Source organism: Pipistrellus hanaki (assembly GCF_964339955.1).
Source record: "Pipistrellus hanaki genome assembly, chromosome: 14".
NCBI classification, from domain to species: domain Eukaryota; kingdom Metazoa; phylum Chordata; class Mammalia; order Chiroptera; family Vespertilionidae; genus Pipistrellus; species Pipistrellus hanaki.
The window spans coordinates 18,120,374-18,144,236 of record NC_140516.1 but is presented as its reverse complement, the minus strand read 5'-3'; the positions used below and the strand labels follow the sequence as shown (position 1 = coordinate 18,144,236).

At 44.1% G+C, this 23,863-nt stretch overlaps 1 protein-coding gene and 1 pseudogene across 2 annotated transcripts in view; one reads left to right on the top strand and one right to left on the bottom strand.

Annotated features, from left to right (window-relative positions):
• The window catches only part of STOX1 (storkhead box 1), a 50,216-nt gene extending 31,081 nt beyond the window's left edge, over positions 1-19,135 (top strand). Inside the window, exons 2-4 of the mRNA XM_084904251.1 lie at positions 10,275-10,427; positions 12,949-15,313; positions 16,912-19,135. Of these exons, the coding sequence (XP_084760377.1) occupies positions 10,275-10,427; positions 12,949-15,313; positions 16,912-17,059 (2,666 nt within the window). The 3' untranslated portion in view covers positions 17,060-19,135. The remainder of the gene's footprint in view (positions 1-10,274; positions 10,428-12,948; positions 15,314-16,911) is intronic.
• A 1,634-nt stretch (positions 19,136-20,769) lies between these two features.
• On the bottom strand, positions 20,770-23,764 carry LOC311632593 (large ribosomal subunit protein eL21-like; annotated as a pseudogene). Its single transcript has one exon. The product of its transcript is annotated as a large ribosomal subunit protein eL21-like (transcript).
• Between the last annotated feature and the right edge of the window lie 99 nt (positions 23,765-23,863).

Genomic DNA, 23,863 nt, shown 5'->3' with positions numbered 1-23,863 from the left:
GGAGCACTGGCTGTGCAGCCTTTGGGGAAGGGGGTCTTTCATGAGGAAACGGAGAATGTCCGTCTTAGGTGGACAAAAAAAGAGGGTGTTAGAGAGGCAGTAAGCCAGGACGCATGCATATTTAAAAGATATGCTGGAGCCTCTTCTGTGGGGTGGCACCATGTTTGTCTAGAGTGGGGCTGGGGATCATGTCTGTGTGGAAGGCAAAGGGGGGGGGGGGTCAGAAGACCTCTAAGACGGGCCCTGGTGATCTCTGTCTGGACACAACACGCTGTGCGCAGACCCGCTGCCTCTCCCAGAGCGTAACCCGGGGCACGTCTGGCTGAGGGTGAAGTGAGGAGGTGGTCAGCTCCTGGAAGCCGTGACCCCTCACAGGCAGAGATGAGAGCCCCTGATACTCAGCAAGAGCCACAGCCTCTTCTTGATGTGAATCCTCACCCAAAGGCCATTTTTCCATCGGTTTTTAGAGAGAGTGGAAGGGAGAGGAAGACAGCTAAGAGAGATGCACTGATTGGTTGCCTCCAGGATGTGACTGATGCGGGCCTGGGGTCGAGCCTGCAACCTACCTATGTACCTGCCCCTGATCGGAATCGAGCCAGAGACTCTTCAGTCCAAGGGCCGATACTCTGGAGCACACGTGTCAAACACAAGGCCCGCGGGCCAAATCCAGCCCGCCAGGCCTTGCCATGTGGCCCGCACCGCGCTGTCATCACTGCACTCCGCTGTCAGTTTATGACATTGTCAGTTTATGACTGTTCAGTAAACCATTCGGCCCGCGATTTAGGCTGGATTTTAGATTCTGGCCCCTTCTCTGATTGAGTTCGACACCCCTACTCTGGAGATTCACTGAGCCAAGCCAGCGAGGACCCTACAGCCTCTCCTAGGACTTTTCAGGGTGATGAACTTTCCACTTCGTTTCTAAGGCCATGGCCTTGTGAACAGATGCCAGCATCCTGCTCAGGCTCAGGCACATCTGCCCAGATTTAACAGGACGCCTTCTGGGTTGGAGGAAAGGGAGTTCACAATCTTAAAACGGAAAAGTGTATGTTTTTAAAGTTTCTAACAGCCTAGTAGTACTCCTCAGTGAAACTACATTTTTGTGGATTGTATCCCCACCGCGGCTTTTATCTTTTAAAAGTTAATATATCAGGAGGCCCCAAAAGAGTCTGTAATCAACTTGAAAGCAGCTGGAGCGTAGCAGACAGTCTGGGAGGAGTGAAAGGGGCCATTGATGCAGAGACTCAGGGATGCTTTCCGGGCTGGGGCTGGAGCGGCCCAGGGTGGGAGAGAGGATGGCCCACGGGGCTGAGCAGCCTTGCCCGGGGGGGGGGGGGGGGGCGGAGCCTCTGGGCATGGATTCTGGGGAAGCCGCTCATCATCATCCTGGGTCACCACCCCCCACCTTCATCGGTAGGAGAGGAAGAGGCAGGGCGGCAGTTTTTATGATGCTCGTGGTAAAGTACGTTCTAGGTATGTGTGTGTACAGTCTAGGCCAGTGGTCGGCAAACTCATTAGCCAACAGAGCCAAATGTCAGCAGGACGACGATTGAAATTTCTTTGGAGAGCCACATTTTTAAAAAACTTCTTCTAAAGCCACTTCTTCAACATAGACTCGCCCAGGCCGTGGTATTTTGTGGAAGAGCCACACTCAAGGGGCCAAAGAGCCGCATTGTGGCTCAAGAGCCGCAGTTTGCCCACCACGGGTCCTGGGTAAAAGGCGGCATTCAGCACGTCGTTCTCGTGATGTAATGAAGCAGCGCTTTCCCAGCTCCCGTCGCCCGGAGCCCTCCCGTCGTCGGCACGGGAGGCCTGTGCGGGGCTCAGCCCACCGTCACACGCACCCGCCACGGAGGCCTGGGCCCTGGAGGACCCAGGCTCTCTCAGGACCAGATGCCCCTTCCTTCCACACATGGCGGGGAGTCCCTGCCCTTGCAGTGTGAGCGGGTTATTCATTATCTGTCTCTTTAAACCCAGAGTTAACCTTACACTGATGCTGATGACGATACTGACTTTTGGCTCCATTTCACAGGCCTTTCTTTCGGGAGAGGTGGAAAGGCGTCCCGGTCTCAGGGCTGTAACCGTAGACTCCCATCTGAGAGCGGGCTGTACAGCCTTGACCGGTGTTATCTTCCCCTCTGTGATTTTCTCCGTGCGGGCAGGAAACCCTCATCGAGAGAAGAGTGCCTCCTATAACCTTTTTTAGGACAGATGTCTCCAAGCAGTTAAAAATGAGCAATACCAGCTAGGCCTGGCCATCCCCAACTGCCCCCCACTGCCAGCCTGGTTGCCCCATGCAGCCTGCTGGTGAGTCATTTGGTTATCCCTCACTAACCTCCCAGCTGGCCTGGTCACCCCATGCAGCCTGCTGGTCATTATTGTTACTGGGTTGGCATCCTGGACAATTTGTATATTCCTCTATTATTAGATAGATGCTGCCTTAGGTATCGTAAGGCCCCACAGGGACAAGTTTGGCTCTCTTCCTTATGATAGTTATGCCCAAGCAGCCACACTCTTCTGAGAATGGCATTCGGGAGGGGGACCCAGGAATACCAAGTCCTAATCTTACCAATTATAGCCCTCATGTTGGGTTATCATTGCTCTTCCAGTACACCCAGAGCCCCTTGAGGGTAAGACCTGTATCCTGTTCACTGTTGTGTCCCCAGTAACTGGCATACAGTAGGTACTCCATAAGTATTTGCTGGATGAGGAATGAATGCTACTGCTATCACTGTTTCTGTGTACCCAGTGCTACACTATGGTAGCCCCTCATTACATTTTTCTTAATTGACCCATGTATAAAGGAGAATGTATCTCCATCTGATGAGGCCAGAGAGCAATTCATGGGAGAGCCGGTCGGCATTCGAGCCAGTCTTCATGACAGGACTTCTAAACACTGAGGTGTGGGGAAGAGTGCTTTGGGTGGAAGAAGTAAGGAAAGGATGCCGAGATGAGGAAGGACAGACTATTTAGGGAGAGGCTAGTTTGAATGGAGAGAAGTCACGGCTGAAGGGTAGTATAGGTATTGCAGAAAAGGGATTGTTGCCAAACATGATTGGGAAACATTGGGTTAATCTACGTTGTCCATAACAGTTCTTAGAACCTTTAACAATGCCGCTGTGACTCCAAGCAGCATTTCTCAAACATTCAACCTTGGCACTTTTTTAAAAGTTCATTTTTATTGATTTCAGAGAGGAACATCAATGATGAGACAGAATCATTGATTGTCTGCCTCCTGCACACCCCCTACTGGGGTGATTGAGCCCGCAACCGGGCCATGTGCTGGAATGGAACCTGGGACCCTTTAGTCTGCAGGCCGACACTCTATCCACGGAGCTAAACCAGCTAGGGAGGGGTCCTTTTTTTTTTTTTTTTTTTTTTGCAGAGCACTTCATAGAAAGAATTTTCCACAGAACACATTTTGGGAAATGATCCCGGCCACCGAGACTCTGGTTGACATCGACCCAGGAACCAAGAGGTCATCAGTTTGATTCTCTTTTAGGGTATATGACCAGGTTCCAGGTACATGCCCTTGAATTGAACCCAGGACCCTTCAGTCTGCAGGCCTGAGCTCTTTCCACTGAGCCAGACCAGCTAGGGCAATCTGTGTTGTTTTAAGCCACTGAGTTTATGATGATTTATTTTGACAGCCTTATAAAACTAACACACTTGGGTAAAGTCATTAGCATAGCCAATAGCGGAAGCCTTGAAGGAAGAGAGGTAAGGACAGGGCACCACAGGGCTGAAAGGGCTTTGGGGCTGAATGTGAATGAGTTTTATTGTTTTTAAAGAACGGGGGTCAGGTAGGGGGGTTAAGTCTTTCACACCCCTCCCTCCCAGGCTGGAGTCCCTGTATCTATCCAGAGTGAGGGGCAGCGGAAGTGGGGAAAGGCTGCTACAGGCTCAAGGGGCTCCCCGGAGTAGGGCCGCCCCTATGTCTATTCTGACAACCAAAACGCTTAGGGTCTCAGTCAAAAGTGGCCCAAGCCCGCTGCCACTCCATTGAAGGTGGGTGTTAGTGGCTGTACCGCTCGAAAGGAATGCTGATTTCCGAATCCGCGGAGGCTGAAGTGTGGCTATGAAAGAAGACAGCATTATGAACTCCTGGCCGTCGAACAGCCCAGCCTTCCGAGGGACGCCTTGAGCTTTTCAAGAGAGGGCATTTCCCAGAAGGGAAGCCGTTTGTCTGGGGGTCCAAAATAAACATCTCCGCGCTGGACAGAGTCCCCGCCGCCATCGTAGACAAACCGACTGCGCTTCGACCGCAGCCAGTTTCTGAGTCTCGGTGCGCTTTTGTTTCGGAACCTAGAGCAAAATGTTTGCCTCCTTTTATGTTCCAAAGAGAACAGGGCGCTATGGAGAGGGGCTTGCTTTTGCTGACCCGAAGCCGTCCATCTTCTTGTGTTCCCGTTTCGTTTGATTTCTCTGAGTCCATTCAAACCATGGACATTTTCGCACAGTGTCTTATCTCCGATGAGATGCACGCTGTTACAAAATGCTTTCATTTTTTAAAAGGTCAGGATTGGTTTTAATGGTAAAGAAATTTGGAAATTCTGTACTGGATAAAAGTACAGTTTAAAATCAGGGGAGCTTCTTGGATTACTGAGAACAAAGCATCCTTTTTTTAAATTAAACGGGTGCATGGCACGCTGTTTTATTCTTGCTCCATTGTCATCTCTAATGCCTGTCGAAGATACCTTTCCCACAGTGTGATTCAATACAGGCGCCCGAAAAGATGGTCTCAGATTTCACGTGCCAGGTAATTAGCAGAGTTTGAGCGGCTCGGTTTAACTGTTTGAAGGTCAATAATGCATGGATTTCTGGCCGGCTGCCTAGCAAAGCGTTCACACACACGTTTGTATGGGACTGAAAAGTTTTTTATCTTAGAGGAAAATGTTGTGTTTTGAATATGAAACAAGCAATGTTTGGATTAGTTTTGCCTCGAGTTTAGTTTGATGGCAAATTTCATGTTTTAGCATGACGCAAAAAAGTGCTGATGGGGTGCTTTCCGAATTTCCAAAGAACACTTTGTTCTGCATGTTTGGTAGCGCAGCCTCTGACGGACCTTAAAATCAAACGCAGGCCCCTCGAGTTAAAAATGTCAGGATTTAGTTTCCCCGAGGAGGCCCTTTTAGAATTTGTTTAGGTGCTTTACAATGTAACATAAGCTTATATTTATGGCTCAGTTGGTTGGAATGCTGTTCCCTACGCTAAAAGGTGGCTGGTTGGATTCTAAGCCAGGCACATACTGGATGTCATCAGTTTTTGATAGTTGAATTCGATATTTGCTGACTGGGCACCTAGGTGCTGCATACATTTAATTTGCCTTCCGCTATTTCCCCCCCCAAAAAATAAGTAGACTTATAAAAAGTAATTGTTTTAAAACTCATAACTTGGGGGGGGGAAGGGCATATATGGGCATGGGGGAGGCAATGGAAAGATACGTACACATATAATCCCGTAATAAAAAAAAGAAAACAAAAAAACTCATAACTTGCTTTATCACAAATGTAAAAAAAAAAGTTTATATACCACCTATATGGTTAAAGTTGGTTAATTCTCCCTGGGAAGAGCAGCAAGACATCAGCAAGTTTAAAACGTTCTTGGCACAGAAAGTGGCATTCACTGTAGCAGGCACAAATCTGCGTGGCTCTGCTTTGTTGGTAGTTTTTGTGAAACCAGTCTTTCAGCCTGAACACTTTCCCATTCTCCTGGCACCCCGGCAGGCTGTGTACACACAGAGCATTGCTGTGAACTGTTTACTCTGCCCCGCAGCCTCTCCGAGCCCTCTGATCCACGCTCCTTCTCCAGGGTCAGAGGTCAGCAGCCGCTGAGGTAAGGATGCTCTTCAGTAGCAGCGGAGGGTCAAGCCACAGGGCTGGCCTTCTCTTCCTGTGAAGTCTGTAAGTGGGATCTTCTACACAGAAAGTTATTTTTTGCATTTTAGTTATTGTATCTCAAAAACCCAAGAAATGCCCAAGTAGCCAGAGCAAACTGTGGCTGTAGCTTGAAAATGACTCCTGCGTCCGTCACAGGTGTTCCCATGTCACTCTGCTTTCCTGTATAAGAAACTCTTGATGATTTTTGCACCTGCAGACGTATCTTAGCAACGACGGTGAAGGAAATGTACTGAGAAACTGCTAAGCTTTGTCTGGAAAGGAGCTCCGAAGCAGAGGTTACGTGCGATTTAGCATGTTCTCTAAAACGCAGCTGATTTATGGCTGTGTTAATTTTAAGGAAAAAAAGATGTGTCTTTCTAGTTGGTGGGAGACTTGTTTCCTCTTGCAGTGATCACTTCCTAATGTATGCAAATGTTGAATTCCTATGCTGTACACCTAACACTAATACTGAATGTCAACTATAATTAAAAATAAGTTAAAAATACATAACATTTTAAAAATAAAACACACATTCCCCAAACCAGTAGGAATTATGAATACATCACGGTTCGATTCCCGGTCAGGGCACTGACTGTGCCTCAGTAGCAGATTTCCCTGCCCTGATAGGGACAAATGTGGGAGGTAACCACCAACCGATGTGTCTCTCTCTCCCCCTCCCTCCCTTTTCTTTCATCTCTTTCCCCTCCCCTTACTCTCTCTAGAAATAAACGGAAAAAATAATCTCATGTGAGGATTAACAGCAACAAAAAGAAACATCAATGATGAGAATCATCAGTGGGCTGCCTCCTGCACGCCCCACCTCCCCTCATTGGGGATCGAACATTCAGCCCACACCTGGGGCCTGTGCCCTAACTAGGAATGGAGGCGGGAATCGAACCATGATCTTCTGGTTGAGAGGTTGATGCTCAGCCACTGAGTCACACTGGCTGGGCTGAAATGAAAGCTTTTTAACTATATAACAGCAGTCAGGGTAACTCCCCTTTTTCCAGGTCCCTCAGGGCACAACCAACGCAAAACATATTCTCATTGTTTTATCCTGTTAATTTTGACTGTTAACTATTTACAAGATATATGTGTCTATCAATTTACTTTTCACCCAAGCCTTGAGGTTACCTCCTTGATGCTTGCTTTCTCCCACCTCCCTAATCTATCACCAGTGGATTTCATGTAACCCTCTTGTATCATCTCTTTTTAATGTATAAAATAAGCCACAAACTGCCAATATCTGGAGCACTGTCTCAATTGGTTGAGATTTTGCTTCCCTACAATTATTGACAGTTTGGCTCAAACTCTCAAAAATTCATGTAAAAAATATATTTTGTTGTTGTTGTTGTGGTTTGTTTGTTTGTTTTTTACAGAGAGGAAGGGAGAGGGATAGAGAGTTAGAAACATCGATGAGAGAGAAACATCGACCACTGCCTCTTGCACACCTCCTACTGGGGATGTGCCCACAACCAAGTTACATGCCCTTGACCGGAATAGAACCGGGGACCCTTCAGTCCGCAGGCCGACGCTCTATCCACTGAGCCAAACATGCTAGGTCTTACGTTGACGCCCCCTCCTCTTTGAATTAAGGACTTCTGGTCCACATAGAGTGGAGGCAGGTAATCAATTTAAGATCACATACAAGAAAAAAAAAAAAAAAAGTCACAGCAGCCAAAACTGGTTTGGCTCCATGGATAGAGAGTCAGCCTGCAGACTGAAAGGTTCCAGATTCTATGTTTCCAACTCTATCTCTTCTTTCCTCTCTGTAAAAAAATCAATAATACATATATATATATATATATATATATATATATATATATATATTTTTTTTTTTTTTAAGTCAAAGCATTTTGGGAGATGAGGAAGAGAGATATATCAAAGTTTAAAGTCACTTATTTAAAATAGCACATAGTTGCCGAAACCGGTTTGGCTCAGTGGATAGAGCTTCGGTCTGTGGACTCTAAGGTCCCAGGTTCGATTCTGGTCAAAGGCGTGTACCTGGGTTGCGGGTTCATCCCCAGTAGGGGGTGTGCAGGAGGCAGCTGATTGATGTTTCTAACTCTATTCCTCTCTGTAAAAAAAATCAATAAAATGTATTTAAAATAGCACATAGTTATGTGAAAGCATACAAATAATGAAAAGATACTTTAATTTTGTGTTTTGTCTGGCTGAGGAGGGATGTGAAAGAGAGTAGATCTCTGACCTGGAGGGAAAAAAGAAAGGCAGAGGAAGTGAAGTTAAGGAGAGAGGTTTATTGCCCTTGGCTCAGAGAGCACCATCTCTCATTACTGCCCTTTGAAATGCTAATGAATTGATTAGCCATTCATTCTAGCTTCTCAGAATCCAGTGGGATAGCCCCCAGCACTATTAGAGGGGCCTTCCCTAGGCTGCCCAACTGCAGTTCTGTCCTGTGCTGGGACCTGAGGCCCAGTCTGCCAGAGAAGCGCAAGTAAACAAGAAAACAGACCAATGCGAGGTATAACTGCACATAGCTTATCAGTTTCCCTAAGGGAGTCCTTTATCTTTTCATTAGAGGCCTGATGTTTGAAATTACAAAATTCGAAATTCGTGCTAGAGTAGGCCTGCCTTCCCCAGCCTCTGGCACCTGGCACCCGGGCGCGGGGCCTGGCTTCCCTCTGGCCGCTGGCAGGCACTGGGGACCCGGGCTTCCTTCAAGGCCCCGGCTTTGTCCGGAAGGTCATCTGGAAGAATGTCAGGTCTAATTAGCATATTAAGCTTTTATTATTATAGATTTTAGATGGGTCTCTCACCAGCTTTGGCTGCAACCCTTCCCACCACGCCAGTCCTCACCACCTTCCCCTCAACAACCCCTGCAGTGTAGCAGCTTCTAAACTCCCTGCAGGAAATGTCTGGCTCAGTTCCTCAGTTCTTAGGCTTTCTTCTGGCGACACTTGACTCCCATACAGGCCGTGTGTATCTGTTGAATGGTTAGCAACTTTAACAGGGCTGCCGTCAGCACCCCAGCCCCTGCCGCTCCAGAGTGGGCATCACCTGAAAGGTTGTCGGTAATGCAGAACCACAGGTTCCTCTCCAGACCTTCCGAATCAACCTGCACATCAGCACAGCCCCCTGATGATTGCCAGCTGCACATGCAGGTTTTAGAAGCACTGCTGGCCTCTGTCTCTCTTCCTTTCCTGCCACTTCATCTGCCGTAAACCACACTATCATCACCTGGAGACTCGGGGCTCCTTCAAATCTTCATATTTGTTTTTTAATTTCCTAATATTCTCCAAAAATATTCCTCAGACCCCTCTTTCTACCTTTTATCTTGTCATTTTCATTCCTACCCTTTCTCTCTCTGACATTACAGAGATATGATAACTTGCCATGCTAATATTATTCTTTCTCTGCCTCAGCATATTTCTGAGTTTCTACTACCCTCCGTTGGTTCCTCAAGCCTCAGATGAAGTAAAATCTTCATAATTTCTAAGCTAGTTCTTCTACCTGTGCCTTTTATCCCCCAGACATTTGGCAAGGGAGACATTTTTGGCTGCTGCAAATGTGAGAGAGGCAGTGGGTGGAGGCCAAGGGCACTACTAAACACCCTACTCTGCACAAGAGAGCCCCAGACAGCAAAGGTGAGCGTACACAGACCTCACCTTATAACGGAGACCCAGTGTCATACCCTTGATCATGACTGCCGACTGTGCAAATGGCGGCCAGTTCACCATTTGTCAACCCGGAGCCTCTTGTTTTTCTTTCTAAGGAGACTGAGCTCTATACTGATGTGATTCAAGTCCCCCTGCAGGGTGCCCCTGGGGCCCTTCACAGTAACTGTGTGTCCCTTCAGAGTGATGTCAACATCTTCTGGGATGTCACCAGTCTTGTTGCTGAAAATGGCCTTCATCCTCACCGAAGATGCAGCAAAGAGTTCAAATCTTCTTAGTCATTCCAATCGGGAAAGTGTGGAATGATGGAAATACTGAATTAGGTGTCAGAAGACCTATTCCTGCTACTGTACTTGCTTTTAGGCCTTGGGACAATTACTTGAGCTTTCTCTGGCTTTGCACATTTTAAAATATGAAAAATGCTTTGAAATACGATTGTCATATAAGCATTGTCTGACCTAAACTAAGATAGTACTTTGTGACTTTCATACTCTTAACTCTTTCTTGGACTGAAAAATACTACAAACTTGTTAAAAGTAGGGACTACCATGTAAATAAACCCTTTTCTTCTACAGTTTCTATTCTTGTGCATGTCGTGTTAACAGATTCCGAGTAAGGACTGATGAAAGAATAGCAATTCCACCTGCTATTCAATCTTCATAAATGTGCTTGATTCACTAATTTCAAATAGTTTACAGTCTATCAAATTTATCACCTTTCCTTTTTTTTTTTTTTTTTTTTTTTTTTTAAATCTCTAATTTAGGTGATGTCTTTCCAGTGCAAATGAATCCAATAGCCCAAGCACAGTTTGTACCTCTGGCTGAAGTTCTTTGCTGCGCTATATCTGACATGAATGCTGCTGAGATTGTAGTAACACAGGAATCACTGTTGGAGCATTTGATGAAACATTACCCAGGTAGGGTAACAAGTTTTCCTCTGTTAGTTCTTTGCATGTGTTTGGTGGTTCTCTTTACAAATAATCTTAAACACAAATGAGCTGGATGATATCCAAGTTTTTTTCTATTATAGAACCTTACATTAGAGCCTTGCCAGGAAAAGGCCTACATCAGCAAATTTGATAAGAGTATTTCTTTTACATTCCAATTAACTTTTTAAAAAAACAATACTTGCGGCAATAAATAAGTCAGACTCTGCAAAGGAAAAGTTCATCTTCTCCCCCCCACACCTTCTATTCTTCCATCGCCACTTCCCAGAGGTGATCATTTCTATTGTCTATAGTTTCTTATGTATACTTTCATAAGTTAGATTTGAGTATATGTATTTTTTTAAATAACATAAATTGGATCATTCTATACATTCTTTCTGCACTTTTTAAAAAACTTACAAACATATTTTGGAGATCTTTCTGTATCGACATATATTGATCTCATTTTTTTCATATCCCAATGTGTACATGTACAGGAGTATTTTTTATTTTTTTCATTCTAAAATGAACATGCATATTGTAGAAAAATGTGGTTAATATAGAAAAGTAACCACTTATCGTGTGGCCACCCAAAAGAAACCAAGGTAAACGTATTAATGTATTTTCTTCCAGTGTTACACTTTTCTATGTGTTAGTATTTATTTTATGCTGAATTTACTCCTGGGCCATAAGTTTTTGTTCCTTCGGTTTCTTCCGGGGTATCTTTTTCTTCTGTGCAAATCCCTCTTCTGGTTTAGGAACAATCTGCTCCTTCTCAGAAGGATCACCGCCAGGAGGCAGGGAGAGCTCAGGAGTGGGTGAATCCTCCCATGAGCTTTGTAAAGTTCTACCCCGCATCTTGGGAGCTTTGTTCACCCGGATGTGCTCAATGACCAGAGCGTCTACATCTACATCCTTAAGTCCAGCATCACTTAATTAGGCCATGGACCATGTGTTCAGCCCCATTGTTTGGCTTGGTCCCTCCACCATTGTAGAATGGCACACATTAAAAGTAACATTCTGCCCGGCTGGTGTGGCTCAGTGGTTGAGTGTCAACCTATGAACCTAGAGGTCATGGGTTTGATTCCTGGTCAGGGCACATGACCATATTGCGGGCTCGATCCCCAGTGTGGGGGATGCAGGGATGGCTGATCAATGATTCTCATCCTTGATATTTCTATCTCTTTCTCCCTCTCCCTTCCTCTCTCTGAAACATATTTTTTTAAAAATATATTTTATTGATTTTTCACAGAGAGGAAGGGAGAGGGACAGAGAGTTAGAAACATCGATTAGCTGCCTCTTGCACACCCTCCACTGGGAATGTGCCCACAATCAAGATACATGCCCTTGACCTTAATCAAACCTGGGACCTTTTAGTCTGCAGGCTGATGCTCTATCCACTGAGCCAAACCGGCTTTGGCTGAAACATATTTTTTAAAACATACATTTTTTGAAATTACATCCTAAAGATACTTACTGGCTTTTTGGATATGCGGATATGCATACCGTTGATGACCTGGGCAGTTTCACAAGTGTGTTGTTTTTTTTTTTTTTTTAATAAAGATGAGAATGTTTTTTTTGTGTGTGTGTTTTTTTTAATATATATTTTATTTTTTATTATTTTTAAAAATATATATTTTATTGATATTTTACAGAGAGGAAGAGAGAGGGATAGAGAGTTAGAAACATCGATGAGAGAGAATCTTTGATCAGCTGCCTCTTGCACACCCCCTACTGGGGACGTGCCCGAAACCAAGGTACATGCCCTTGACCGGAATCGAACCGGGGACCTTTCAGTCTGCAGGCCGACTCTATCCACTGAGCCAAACCGGTTTTGGCTTCACAAGTGTTCTTAAAGTGAACATGGAGGTTGGAACCTCTTGATTTGCATGGCTTTATGGGGTTTTTAAGTGAATGGCAATCACCCCTGACTGCTTTTGGGAAGTGCCTTACAGTGTTACACTTACACACACATTTTGAACGTTGTTTTCACAATATAATTTTAAACCCTGCTATTTTGAAAGGGAAATTTCTTTTAAAAGTATCACCTTCCCAGTTTGAAAAACCACCATAATCCAGATTTTAGGTAGTTTGCCCTCACCCAAGCACAAACTCGATTTCATTTTCTCTTTAGCTTCTTAAGATGTAAGCAATGAGACTGTTTTCAAAAACTCCTATGTTTGTTCTTAAGAATACTTTCCTTAGGCAAAATTTAAATTTGTAATGGGATTGTATAACTTAGTGTTTGCAGTTTAGTGAACTCAGATTATTTTCCTCTACTTAACTATTAGCCTAGCCATATGTCTTTGTATGGACCAAATCATATTCCTGCTACTCAGTTAAATGATGATGACTGTTAATGTTTCTTTGGCATTTTAATTACATATATTAATTGTGTTATCGTTAGCTCTAGGCTCATCAAGCCACTGAATGGTCTTTTCTGTGCGACTGACTTCACTCATTAGAATGTTTCTTATTCAGAATTTACCAGCGTAAAATGCTTTTGTTTTAGGCATTGCAATCCCATCTCAAGATATTCTCTATACCGCTCTGGGCACTCTGATTAAAGAAAGGAAGATCTATCACACCGGGGAAGGATACTTCATTGTTACTCCTCAGACTTACTTCATCTCAAACACAAACCCCCAAGAACATAAGAGAGTCCGGTCAGACGAAAGCCAAGAGATTCCTGCTTTCCTCACGTACCTGGTGAGCGTGGAGAGCTGTGCGGAGTTGGCAGAGCTGGCCAGAGAAAACGCTGCCCCCGCTTCCCACTGTCCGTCTTGCCAGTGTTTCCCTGATGAGTGCTCTCAGAACCCGCAGGAACCACCAGCTGCTGCAGAAGTGACTAGAAAAGGCCAGAAAGGTCTTGGGGAATCCAGACCTTTGGTACAGAACCGAGCAGTTTCAGCGTCTGAGGAGAATCCTGTCTCTGAGAGCACCAAGCCTTTACCGTACACAAGAGGCAGAGACAAAGGCAAGAAGTTTGGCTTTAGCCTCTTCTGGCGCAGTATGTCCAGAAAGGAGAAGTCCAGAAGAGGGCACAGCAGTTTCTCTGCCCAGTTCCCGCCGGAGGAATGGCCTGTCCGAGATGAAGATAACTTGGACAATATTCCCCGAGACGTTGAACATGAGATCATCAAACGCATCAATCCCGTCCTGACGGTGGACAACTTAATCAAACATACCATCCTGATGCAAAAATACGAAGAACAGAAAAAATACAATAGCCAGGGCACTTCCACTGATATGCTGACAGTCGGGCATAAATATCTTTCAAGAGAGGGAGCTAAGAAAAGGCAGGGCCGGTCTGCAAAGCCTCGAAGGCGGGGCCATTCTCACAGGGACAGACACAAGGCCAGGAGTCAGGGAAGTGAGCCTCCGCCAGGAAGCACTGGACCGGAGAAACACCCCAAGCTCCCTGCCACACAGCCCACCCCCAGAAGGAAGAGCCCGCATGAAGCCGTAGTTCAGAAACCAGTTGGTGAGACCCCATCGGAGCGAGGGTCTCATCTGATTTACAAAAAGCGAATCAGTAATCCTTTCCAGGGTTTGTCTCACCGGAGGAGCCCAATCACCAAAGGGCACAGCCACCAGAAGACCAGTGACTTGAAACCCAGCCAGAGAAGACCAAAGGGCAAGCCTTTCCAAAGGTCAAGGTCTTTAGATTCCTCACGAATCCCTGACGGGGAGGCCAAACAGCCACGTCCTGAACAAGGCCACGATAAACTGAGGGCAGAACCCATTCATATGAGTAACTCCACTGTCAAGCCTGTCGGTGACGGTTTTAGAGATCACCTCTTACATTACTCCCAATGGAGTGTTTTGCAAAAAGATAGTCGACGCTGTTCCTTTAGGGAAAGCAGGTTGACCTGTGACGTGTATGGTAGAGAAAACAAAGTAATCCCTGAAGACTCGAGGGAAAGATATTCTCTCTCGAACATGTTAGGGGAGACTGCTGACACACGGAATGTCCTTCCGTCACCGGGTCCCTCCTCTTTAGACCAGGCATCTTCTGCTCGTAGATTAGTTGATAACACAACACACCAATTCCAAAATCTTCGTCTTTTGGATTACCCGCTTGGTGTGGACCATTTGAGTCAACCTGAGCGGCAAGACAGAGACTCTGAGGATACACGGAGGAGAAAGGCATTTGTGCAGGAAGCAGAGACTGTGAGTCTAGAAAAGGAGGTGCTTTCTGACGATGCCCAAGCCTTGTATCAAAATAAAGGAGAAGATGAGGACGGCGCCTGCAGTTCATTATATTTAGATGAGGATGACTTTTCCGAGAATGATGATTTGTGTCAAATGCTGCCCGGCCACATTGAGTATTCCTTTTCTGGGGGAAGCCAATGGAGTCCTTTAGGAAAACAAAAGGTAACCGAGCGATCTCTGACTGAGTACCACAGCAAAATGCAGAGGTTTGAGCCTCCGGCGCTGACAGGAAGCGAATGCTGCAGGCCTGCGGTGCTCACTAACCCAGGTGTAAGCCGGAAACCTAATCTCTCTGCTGAAAGCTGTGGCCTCAATTCAGGGACCCCGTCCGGAAGTAACTATGAAGAGGATCCCAGCGGGGCTGAATGTGTGCAGGCCTCCGCATCTGCTGAGAGAAGCATATTTGATTACTACAGCTCAAGGAAAGCCAGCGCGGAGGCCGAAACCCTACAAGACTGCGTTGGTGACACAGGAAAGAAAGCAGCTTGCTGGTCTCAGAGTGCTCAAAATCAGGAAATGACAAAACAGTTCACACAAAAGTTAGAACTTCTCAACACTACACATATGCCAGTGATGGCTCAGGATATCCAGCATGAACACAGACACTTGGAGGGAACGGAAAATCAGAGCATGGCAGGAGATAGTGGAATAGATTCTCCACGGTAAGTGCACATAAAAGTGATGAGCAACTATCTCACAGGATTTATTAAAATTAAGGATATATTGAGTTACCTAGTGGGCAACCCTCTACTAATCTTTTTATAATGATATTCTTCGGCCAGCCTTTATTTTACTGGAGAAAAAATAAAAAGTTGCAATGCAATCTCTAAAATAATAGAATATGTCGTTTATGTTTTGAAGCCATTAAAAAGAGTTTAATAACGTCTAGGAGATAATTAAATCTGGAGTGTTGATGGGTTCTATGGAAGATTTAGAAACAATACACAGACTCAAACATTACAGAAAACATTTTACTTGGAAAGGGTGAAAGCAGAACTTTTATTTTTTATTTTTATTGATTTTAGAGAGGAAGGGAGAGGGAGAGAGAGAGAAACATCAATGAGAGAGAATCTTTTGGCTGCTTCCTGCACGCCCCTTACAGGGGACTAAGCCTACAACCCAGGCATGTGCCCCGAATGGGAATTGAACCGTGACCTCCTGGTTCGTGGGTTGAGGATCCCAGTGGCTGGGCAGAAATTTAATTTTGTAAAAATTGCTTATAATTAAAAAAAAAAAACAACACACTTATAATTCTTAAAGACATGATGAGAAAAAAGGAGGGAAGATAGTATTTGGACATCAACTATGTGCCATATTGTTATAAGGATTGGGGGACAGAGATAAACAAGATACTGATGCTACCTATCGGAAGCTTACAATTTAATTTGTTGAGACTAACAAACAATAAACAGATTGAATTCAAGAACAAAGCATAAACTCTTCATAACTGCCAACGGGTATGGAATTAATGCGCTGGCCTGGCAAGTATAGCTGAGTGGTTGAGCATCGGCTTATGAACCAGGAGATCACAGTTGGATTCCTGGTCAGGGCATATGCCTAGGCTACAGGCTCCATCCCTGGTGTGGGCCATGCAGGAGGCAGATGATCGATGATTCTCTCTCATTTTTGATGTTTCTCTCTTTCTTTCTCTCCCTTCCTCTCTGAAAGAAATAAAAATATATATTTAAAAATTGATATGCTATATGGGAGGCTTATTGGAGGACAAATTTTTGAGACATATGTTAACGTAATGGACATGTGATGAAGAGGAGGGGAGGTGGAAAATGGGGACTGACGGAAGCCAAATGCCTAAACAGTAATGTGGCTGAAGCAAGGCAGATGTGTTAGATAAGAAACTAACATAGCTTACAGCTGCAAGGAAGGGAACATTGTCAATATGAAAACTGTTGTAATTAGCTCTTCCCTTCCCTATGACTTCCAAAAAAATAAATTACAGAAGATGATATTGGCTACTTTAGTTGTATAGAATAGTTTTTCAGATACTTATTTCTGAACAGAATATACTTGATATTGGATTTGAGAACAGATGATATTCAGAAAATATGAACTTCTCAGAAAGCAGCTGTCAAATAATTGAGGTGCTTTTGTGAAGCATTTAAAATGTAAAGAGCACTTTAGATTTTTAAAGTAGTTAACTTATTTGATAAATGTTACACCAAAGAAACAAATGACACTACCATGCTTTGATTCGAAAGTCAACCCATTTTGAAGGTAATAATTCTATTTTTAATATTTTTAGGACACAGAGTCTGGCATCTAATAATTCAGTCATTCTGGATGGTCTGAAAAGAAGACAGAATTTTCTGCAGAACTTGGAAGGCACAAAAAGCAGTCAAACACTCACATCCAATCCCTTGCTACAGCTAACTCCAGTCATCAATGTTTAATTCTTATTTTTCTTTTGAACACTTTTTGTAAAAATGCATAGCATCATATATAATAGGATGTTTTAATCAACTGAGTACATACGAATTCTCTAAAGCCGAGCGTAAATGTTACTAACCTCATTACACATTTTGCTCTAGTTGCTGGCTTTTTTCCTTTTTTGACATTCTAAAGCTTTTTTAAAGCTTATTTTACTATGAATTTATTTGACATACATAGTTTGTAATAATAAAAAAATGGACTCCTTTGTCCTCTTCTAAATGTAATCACTTTGAATTTTCATTAGTTTCTCAAATACAGAGGATGCTAACTCATTACCCAGTTTGCATTTCTCTACCCACACCTAATATTGAATTCTTATGTTAAGTGGATCTCACCTGATTGCATCACAAAAATCCAGAATGTAGTGTTTCAGGGTTGCAAAAATACCTTGTTTACACCTAAAGTCTTATTGTTATCTGAAAGGATTTACCCAAAGAGCTGGGTACTGTGCAGCAGGAATTCCTACTGCCCAGGACCTTCACTGTGACCAGCTTGAATATGAACAGATAGCTTCACATGGTGACTGATTGGCAATGTCCAAAATACCTGTGGCAATAAGCACCTGTCTCCTCCCCACAGTGGAGGCTCTCTCTATGGCATGGCAGTGAGAAGTCAGGATGTGCTCAGATGGCGTGGAGATAGAAGGGAAGCAGAATGGTTGCGAATGGCTTATGAGTAAAAGGGAGGTTCTGAATTAGAGATTTAGAGAAGAGAAACCATTTGATCCACTTCCACTCACAAGACCTACATAACTTTGCCAGAATTTTTTCTGGAAGGCCTTTTCAGACCACGCAGTGGAATGGTCAGTTCTCTTGAGTTTGGGGAATATGGAGCAGTCAAGACAGGTTTTATGAAGATGCTAATGCTGACTTATGCTTGAGGATGTTTCTTTGAGGAGGTTTCTAAAGGTTGTCAAGGCCTTAGATCTCAAGGATAACGAAATAATGAGAGAGTGCCTCTTTCCAACTTGCACTGACCTGGGCGCAGTGAAGGCCAGATGAAGCTCAGCACTGTGGAGAGGAGTGGGAATCAGACATGCTCCTTGGTTGTGCAGTGGGTGGGCCACTCAGTTCTGACTATTGGTTTTCAATAGGCCCTCACCAACCTATCCAAGGTTAGCTGTGGTCCCAAAGACATTTGAAACCCTGAACTAAGTATCAAGAAGGGTAATCTGGGTAGAAAAACCTTGTGAGGAGGCATTGTTTTAGGGATTCTTGTAGCTTGGAATTCGCAACAGTGAATGGAAATTGGGAGAAAGATTCAGCTCAATATGAAGAACGTCTATTAGTCAAAACTATCTGTAGATGAAATAGGCAGCTTTGTAAATGAATGAATTTCCCATTTTTAGGGCATTCTTATAGAGGCTTGGTGATCCCTTGACTGATAACATTGCGTAGATATTTCCAGTACTTAATTTAACAGGATGTCTGAACTAGATGATTTTGAAGATTCCTTTGAACAATAAGGTTTTGCACTTCAGTGAGGGTTATTTGTGAAATATGTCTCAACTAAATAAAAAGATTCAGTGTGGATCCTGCAAAATACTGAAATTGTAAGATTCCTTTTTTTAAAAAAATATTCTTATTGATTTTTATTTGATTTCAGAGAGAAGGGGAGAGAGAGAGGCGGGGGAGAGAGAGAGAAACATCAATGATGAGAGAATTGATTGGCTGCCTCCTGCACACCCCCTACTGGGGATTGAGCCCACAACCCAGCATGTGCTCTTGGCTGGAACCGAACCTGGGACCCTTCAGTCTACAGGCTGACACACTATCCCCTGAGCCAAACCAGCTAGGGCTCATGTGAGATTCCTGAGTATTGCTTTCAATTCTCCATTTCTGCGTCTGTCCCTGCCAATCCTTGGAAAAAGGAGTGCCCACAACTCTTCTTTGATTTTGGACCTGGATAAATTTCTGAGAGTGAGGAATCCAGTCTTTTTGTGCTCTAACCACATCTAGGAATCACTGAAAGCCATTAAATTTGCCACTAGTGTTATAACATTATAACATTCGAAATGTATTAAATGGAGCCTATTATGAAATGAATAAAATTCCCTTCTATTAAACACAACATATGAGTATAGATATTAAAGATGGGTGTATGTGTTATTAAATGGGAGATTATTCTAAAGTGACTTGCATTTTCCTCATTCTTTTTTTTAATATATTTTTATTTTGTACAGAGAGGAAGGGAGAGAGATAGTTAGAAACATCGATGAGAGAGAGTCATCGATCAGCTGCCTTTTGTACATCCCCTACTGGGGATGTGCCCACAACCAAGGTACATGCCCTTGACCGGAATCGAACCCGGGACCCGTCAGTCCCCAAGCCGACGCTCTATCCATTGAGCCAAACCGGTTTCGCCATCATTATTAATTCTTGTATGTGGAAATTTTAATTCTTGATTTGTCTTGCCCATTGCAGGCTATTCTCTAATGAGAAAACTGGTCTCTTGAGGCAGCATGATGATATGAGCTTAGGAGAAAGACAAGTTTGAATCTCAGTTGGAATTCTTGGTAGTCGTGTGATGGAGAAAGTTACCAAACTTCTCTGATTTATTTTTCTTATCTGTAAAAGGAAGATAGTAATGATACCGATGCTACAGCTTGATGTAAGATTTGAAGATAATCTGTGGAAAGTGCCCAATACAACAGGCACCTAATGTTGTTATAAACCTGTGTGTGTATAATTCTATATGCTCACCAAACTTGTCTGATAGGTAAATGCATGGCCTACTATACAGGTCCTCTGTTTTTGCCAGGTTGTCTGGAGTTCCTCCAATTAGAGATTCAATTTAGGTAATGATTATAGAAAGTATCATCAATCAAATTCTAGGTATTATGCTTTTGGCTAAGAAGGTTTCTGTTTTTTTGTTTTTAATATGTTTCTATTGATTTTAAGAGAAAGGAAGGGAGAGAGAGATGAGAGTGAAACATTGATCAGTCGCCTTCTCTGCACACCCTGAGTGGGTGTGTGCCCTTACTGGGAATCAGACCTTTCAGTGCACAGGACAACATTCCAACTGAGCCACTCAGCAGGGCGCTATTTTCTTTTTTAATGTTTTCAATTACATTCAATATTATTTTGTATTCATTCAAGGTTTACAGCATAGTGGTTAATCATATACTGTACAAAGTGTTCCCCCTGATATTTCCAATAGCCACCTGCTACCATACCTAGTTATTTTGATATTATTGCCTATATTCTCTATGCAGTGTTTTACATCCCCATGACTACGAATCTTCCTATTTGAAACCTTAGAAGGGCCCCTCTTTATCAGAAGCATTCCCTCTTTATTCATTGGGAATGATGCCCTCTTCTGGGATAAATGATGTGACTTCTCCTTCCACCACTTGATTAAAAATGTGTATATAGTAGGTGATTAAAGAAACAGTGAGCCCTCTACCCAAAGGTTAAAGAAATTTAAAAATACTTTCCTTTTTTTTTTTTTTAAAGAGCCAACCACTCTTTATTTATTTATTTATTTATTTATAAATATATTTTATTGATTTTTTACAGAGAGGGAGGTTGAGGGATAGAGAGTTAGAAACATCAATGAGAAAGACATCGATCAGCCGCCTCCTGCACACCCCCCAATGGGGATGTGCCGCAACCAAGGTATTGATACATGCCCTTGACCAGAATCGAACCTGGGACCCTTCAGTCTGACGCTCTATCCACTGAGCCAAACTGGTTTTGGCTTAAAAATATTTTCAACTAGTTAGAAATAGGAGTTAGATACATAAATATACCTGCGCTAAATATGTTTAAAGCTGTCTCCAGTGTTGTTTGTTTGACTCAATACAGAGGTTTTCTGATTGTTTTATACTTATCATGCTGTGAATACATAGGGAATGGATTCCAGCAGCTCAGGCTCCTTTCCACTGGTTCTCACAAAGTGTGCTTCTCTGGGTGGAGCAGGCTGACGCTTTAGTTGAACCCAGGAACCGTTCTCTTTGGTTTCCTTTTTCTAATCATTTCCCTTCACGTGTTTCAGGAAGGGCTCTTAGAGTGCTTAATATGCTCAATACGTACATTAATTCTCCTGGCAAGGATCTTGCCCTTATTCACAACAATGCCCACTGCACACTGGGTGACATGGCAGACTTCTCCAGTGTTGCCATGGTAACCTTTATGGGGCATTCCTGTATGAACAGTGCCCATCCCGTGATGACTACATCACCTTCCTTGTAGATTCCCATGCATGTGACCAGAGGAACAACTCCATGTTTTCTAAAAGGCCTGGAGAACGGATAGTGGGTGCCTCTCCGCTTTCTCTCTGTGTTAGTCATTTTGGCAAATTCCTGGAAGATGGTTACTGACAATGCTTTCAAAACCTGTCAAAACCTCAAGTTAGAGGTATAAATGTAAGCATCATCTATGTAGTACTGTTATATGATCTTACCCTTCTAAATTCCCTGTGCTATCAGTAGGGAAGGCATTTTTGTCTGCACATTACTAACAAAGCACAGGTTTTAGGGTTGAGTTGGCCAAGGTCATGTGGCTAGCAATGGCAGGAACATCTCTCCTCTTCCCTCTTTCATTTTCTCCTTCCTTCTCAGTCCTCTCAACACTCTGGCTCCAATGTCTCTTGATCAATTTATAACTGCCCCTTAAACTATTTTCAATGTCATAACATTTAAAAATGATGTTCAATTTTTCTTGTTTACATAAAGTTGACATGCAAAATGATGGCTCTTTTTACCTCTTATTTTCTAAATATAGAGTAAAAATCTAGCCCTGTTTTAGAATGAGCCGAGGGAGACAAATTTATAGTCATCTTGTCTATATCTTAAGGTCATAAAGTTTAATGAGCTGAAGCCAAAGGCAAGGGAAATCTTTATAGAACCTTGGAACACAGCAATAGATGAGGCTCCCCAGTTCTTAAATTTTAAGAAAGAAATATCAATGACTGGTAAGATACTTGGAAAACAAAGATGTTCTAATAAGATTATATTTTTAATTGTGCATTTTAATTACGCTATTCCTTCATACTCCTCCCCCGCTCCAAATTTCATCAGATATAGATCTCTTGAAATTTATAGAGGGAACAAATATGAAAACAAGTTGTCCATTCCTTCATTCTCAAGTTTCCTAGTTGATACTCATTGAGAACACATAAGTATAATAGTAGGATCCCAAATCTGCCCCCACCGATATCTCCTGCATCGGGAGAAGTATAGTCCTTTCCTTTTTACATGTCTGCTGTGTAACCGTTGGCATAAAAATGAATGCCAAAAATTGTCATAAGGAGGTTTTAAAAACTTTACTTCATCTGTTTGCTCTTTAACCAGAACATACATGTTAATTGGTTCCTTTTACCCCAATTTCATATGTGTGACATTCTTAACCACATCCACTCCATGTTCCTATGCACATTATACCCTGTTGTAGGTCTATGAACTTTACCATGGTAGAATTGGGGGGTGGGGGTGAGGGAATGGGATAAAAGGATTCAGAAAAGAAAAAGAAAAACAAAAACAAAAAACCCCTACAGATTTAGAGATGCATAGCCATTCTCGCAATTTAGGGAAGAGATGCGTTTTCCCTCAGATTTAACATTTGTGGTTCCAGCTACTCGGGACCAATCCCCAAACATGACGTAGGGAGCAATCTGTAGTTTGCTGACACAGAAGTCTGATGCTCAGGTTACAAGGCTGGTGGGGCTAGCCACTGCGAAGTGGTTTGTGAAGGGCTCCTGCACCTACATCTCAATTTGGGTTCTTGTTCTCCATTCAAGAGTAGCTGGAGCGAAGAGGTCCTGAAGAGAAGGAAATGGCTCAAAGGTATAAGGAATTAACCCTTTGTATAATCAAAAGGCTTCCAGTTTTGCATAGGGTTGTATATAACTCAGGGGCAGTTAATCCCCATCGGCACTATAAAAATCCTTTTTGTTCACTGCCAATACATCATGTGCCAGACATTTAGGCTTGTTTCTCCAGGGTTTTTCCTACTTAATACATATTCTGTTTCATGAGAGCAAACCTTCCCCAAGACGCTTTGCGAAGAAACTCAAAGCTTCCAGGTCGATGGAGCCCGAAGGCACCGGTCTCGGTCGCCTTCAGGAGATGAGTTCTCTGGTCGGGACTGCCACCGACTGCTTGTGTGACCAGACGGCATATCCCTCCCTAGATTCCCCCGTTTCCAATGCGGAATATGGGAAGGGCATACAACGAGGCCAGGACCAACTTCCTGACGACAAATTAGCACTCGCGGGACCCCTGTCCTGTCCAGGTCTTCCCTTAGCGCCCACGGAGCCCCCCTCCCGCTGACGCCGGGCCGCAGGCCTCGCGCGAAGCCTTTGGACCTGAACGCTTCACCCCGCAAAAGGCGGGGCCGAGGCCCGCGGCTTCCGGGGCGAATGGCGGGCGGCACGTGGCGCCCCGTCCAGCCCCGCGCGGGGTCGTCCACGCGCCACCTCGCCGCGCGCGCACGCGGGGAGCTCCCAGCCCCGGCGCAGGCGCTTCCTAGTGCCCGCACTGCATGCTGGGAAGCCCTGTAGGGTCTCCCGGGTGCCGAGGAGGAATGTTCGGGGCGGGGGAGAGATAGAGAGAGGAAACCCCCACCACCACCACTTTTATGCTAATAAGCTCGCGCGTCCTTTATGCAGATTGGCCAGGTTGTACTCTTAGGAGCCAATCACTTTAGAGCGAGGGTGGGCCCAATCGATACCTCTCACCGTCATTGGCTGCAGGTTGAGACGCCTGGGAAGAGTTTAAACCGAGAGCATCCGGGATTACTTCCGCTCCACCCCCATCCCCGCTG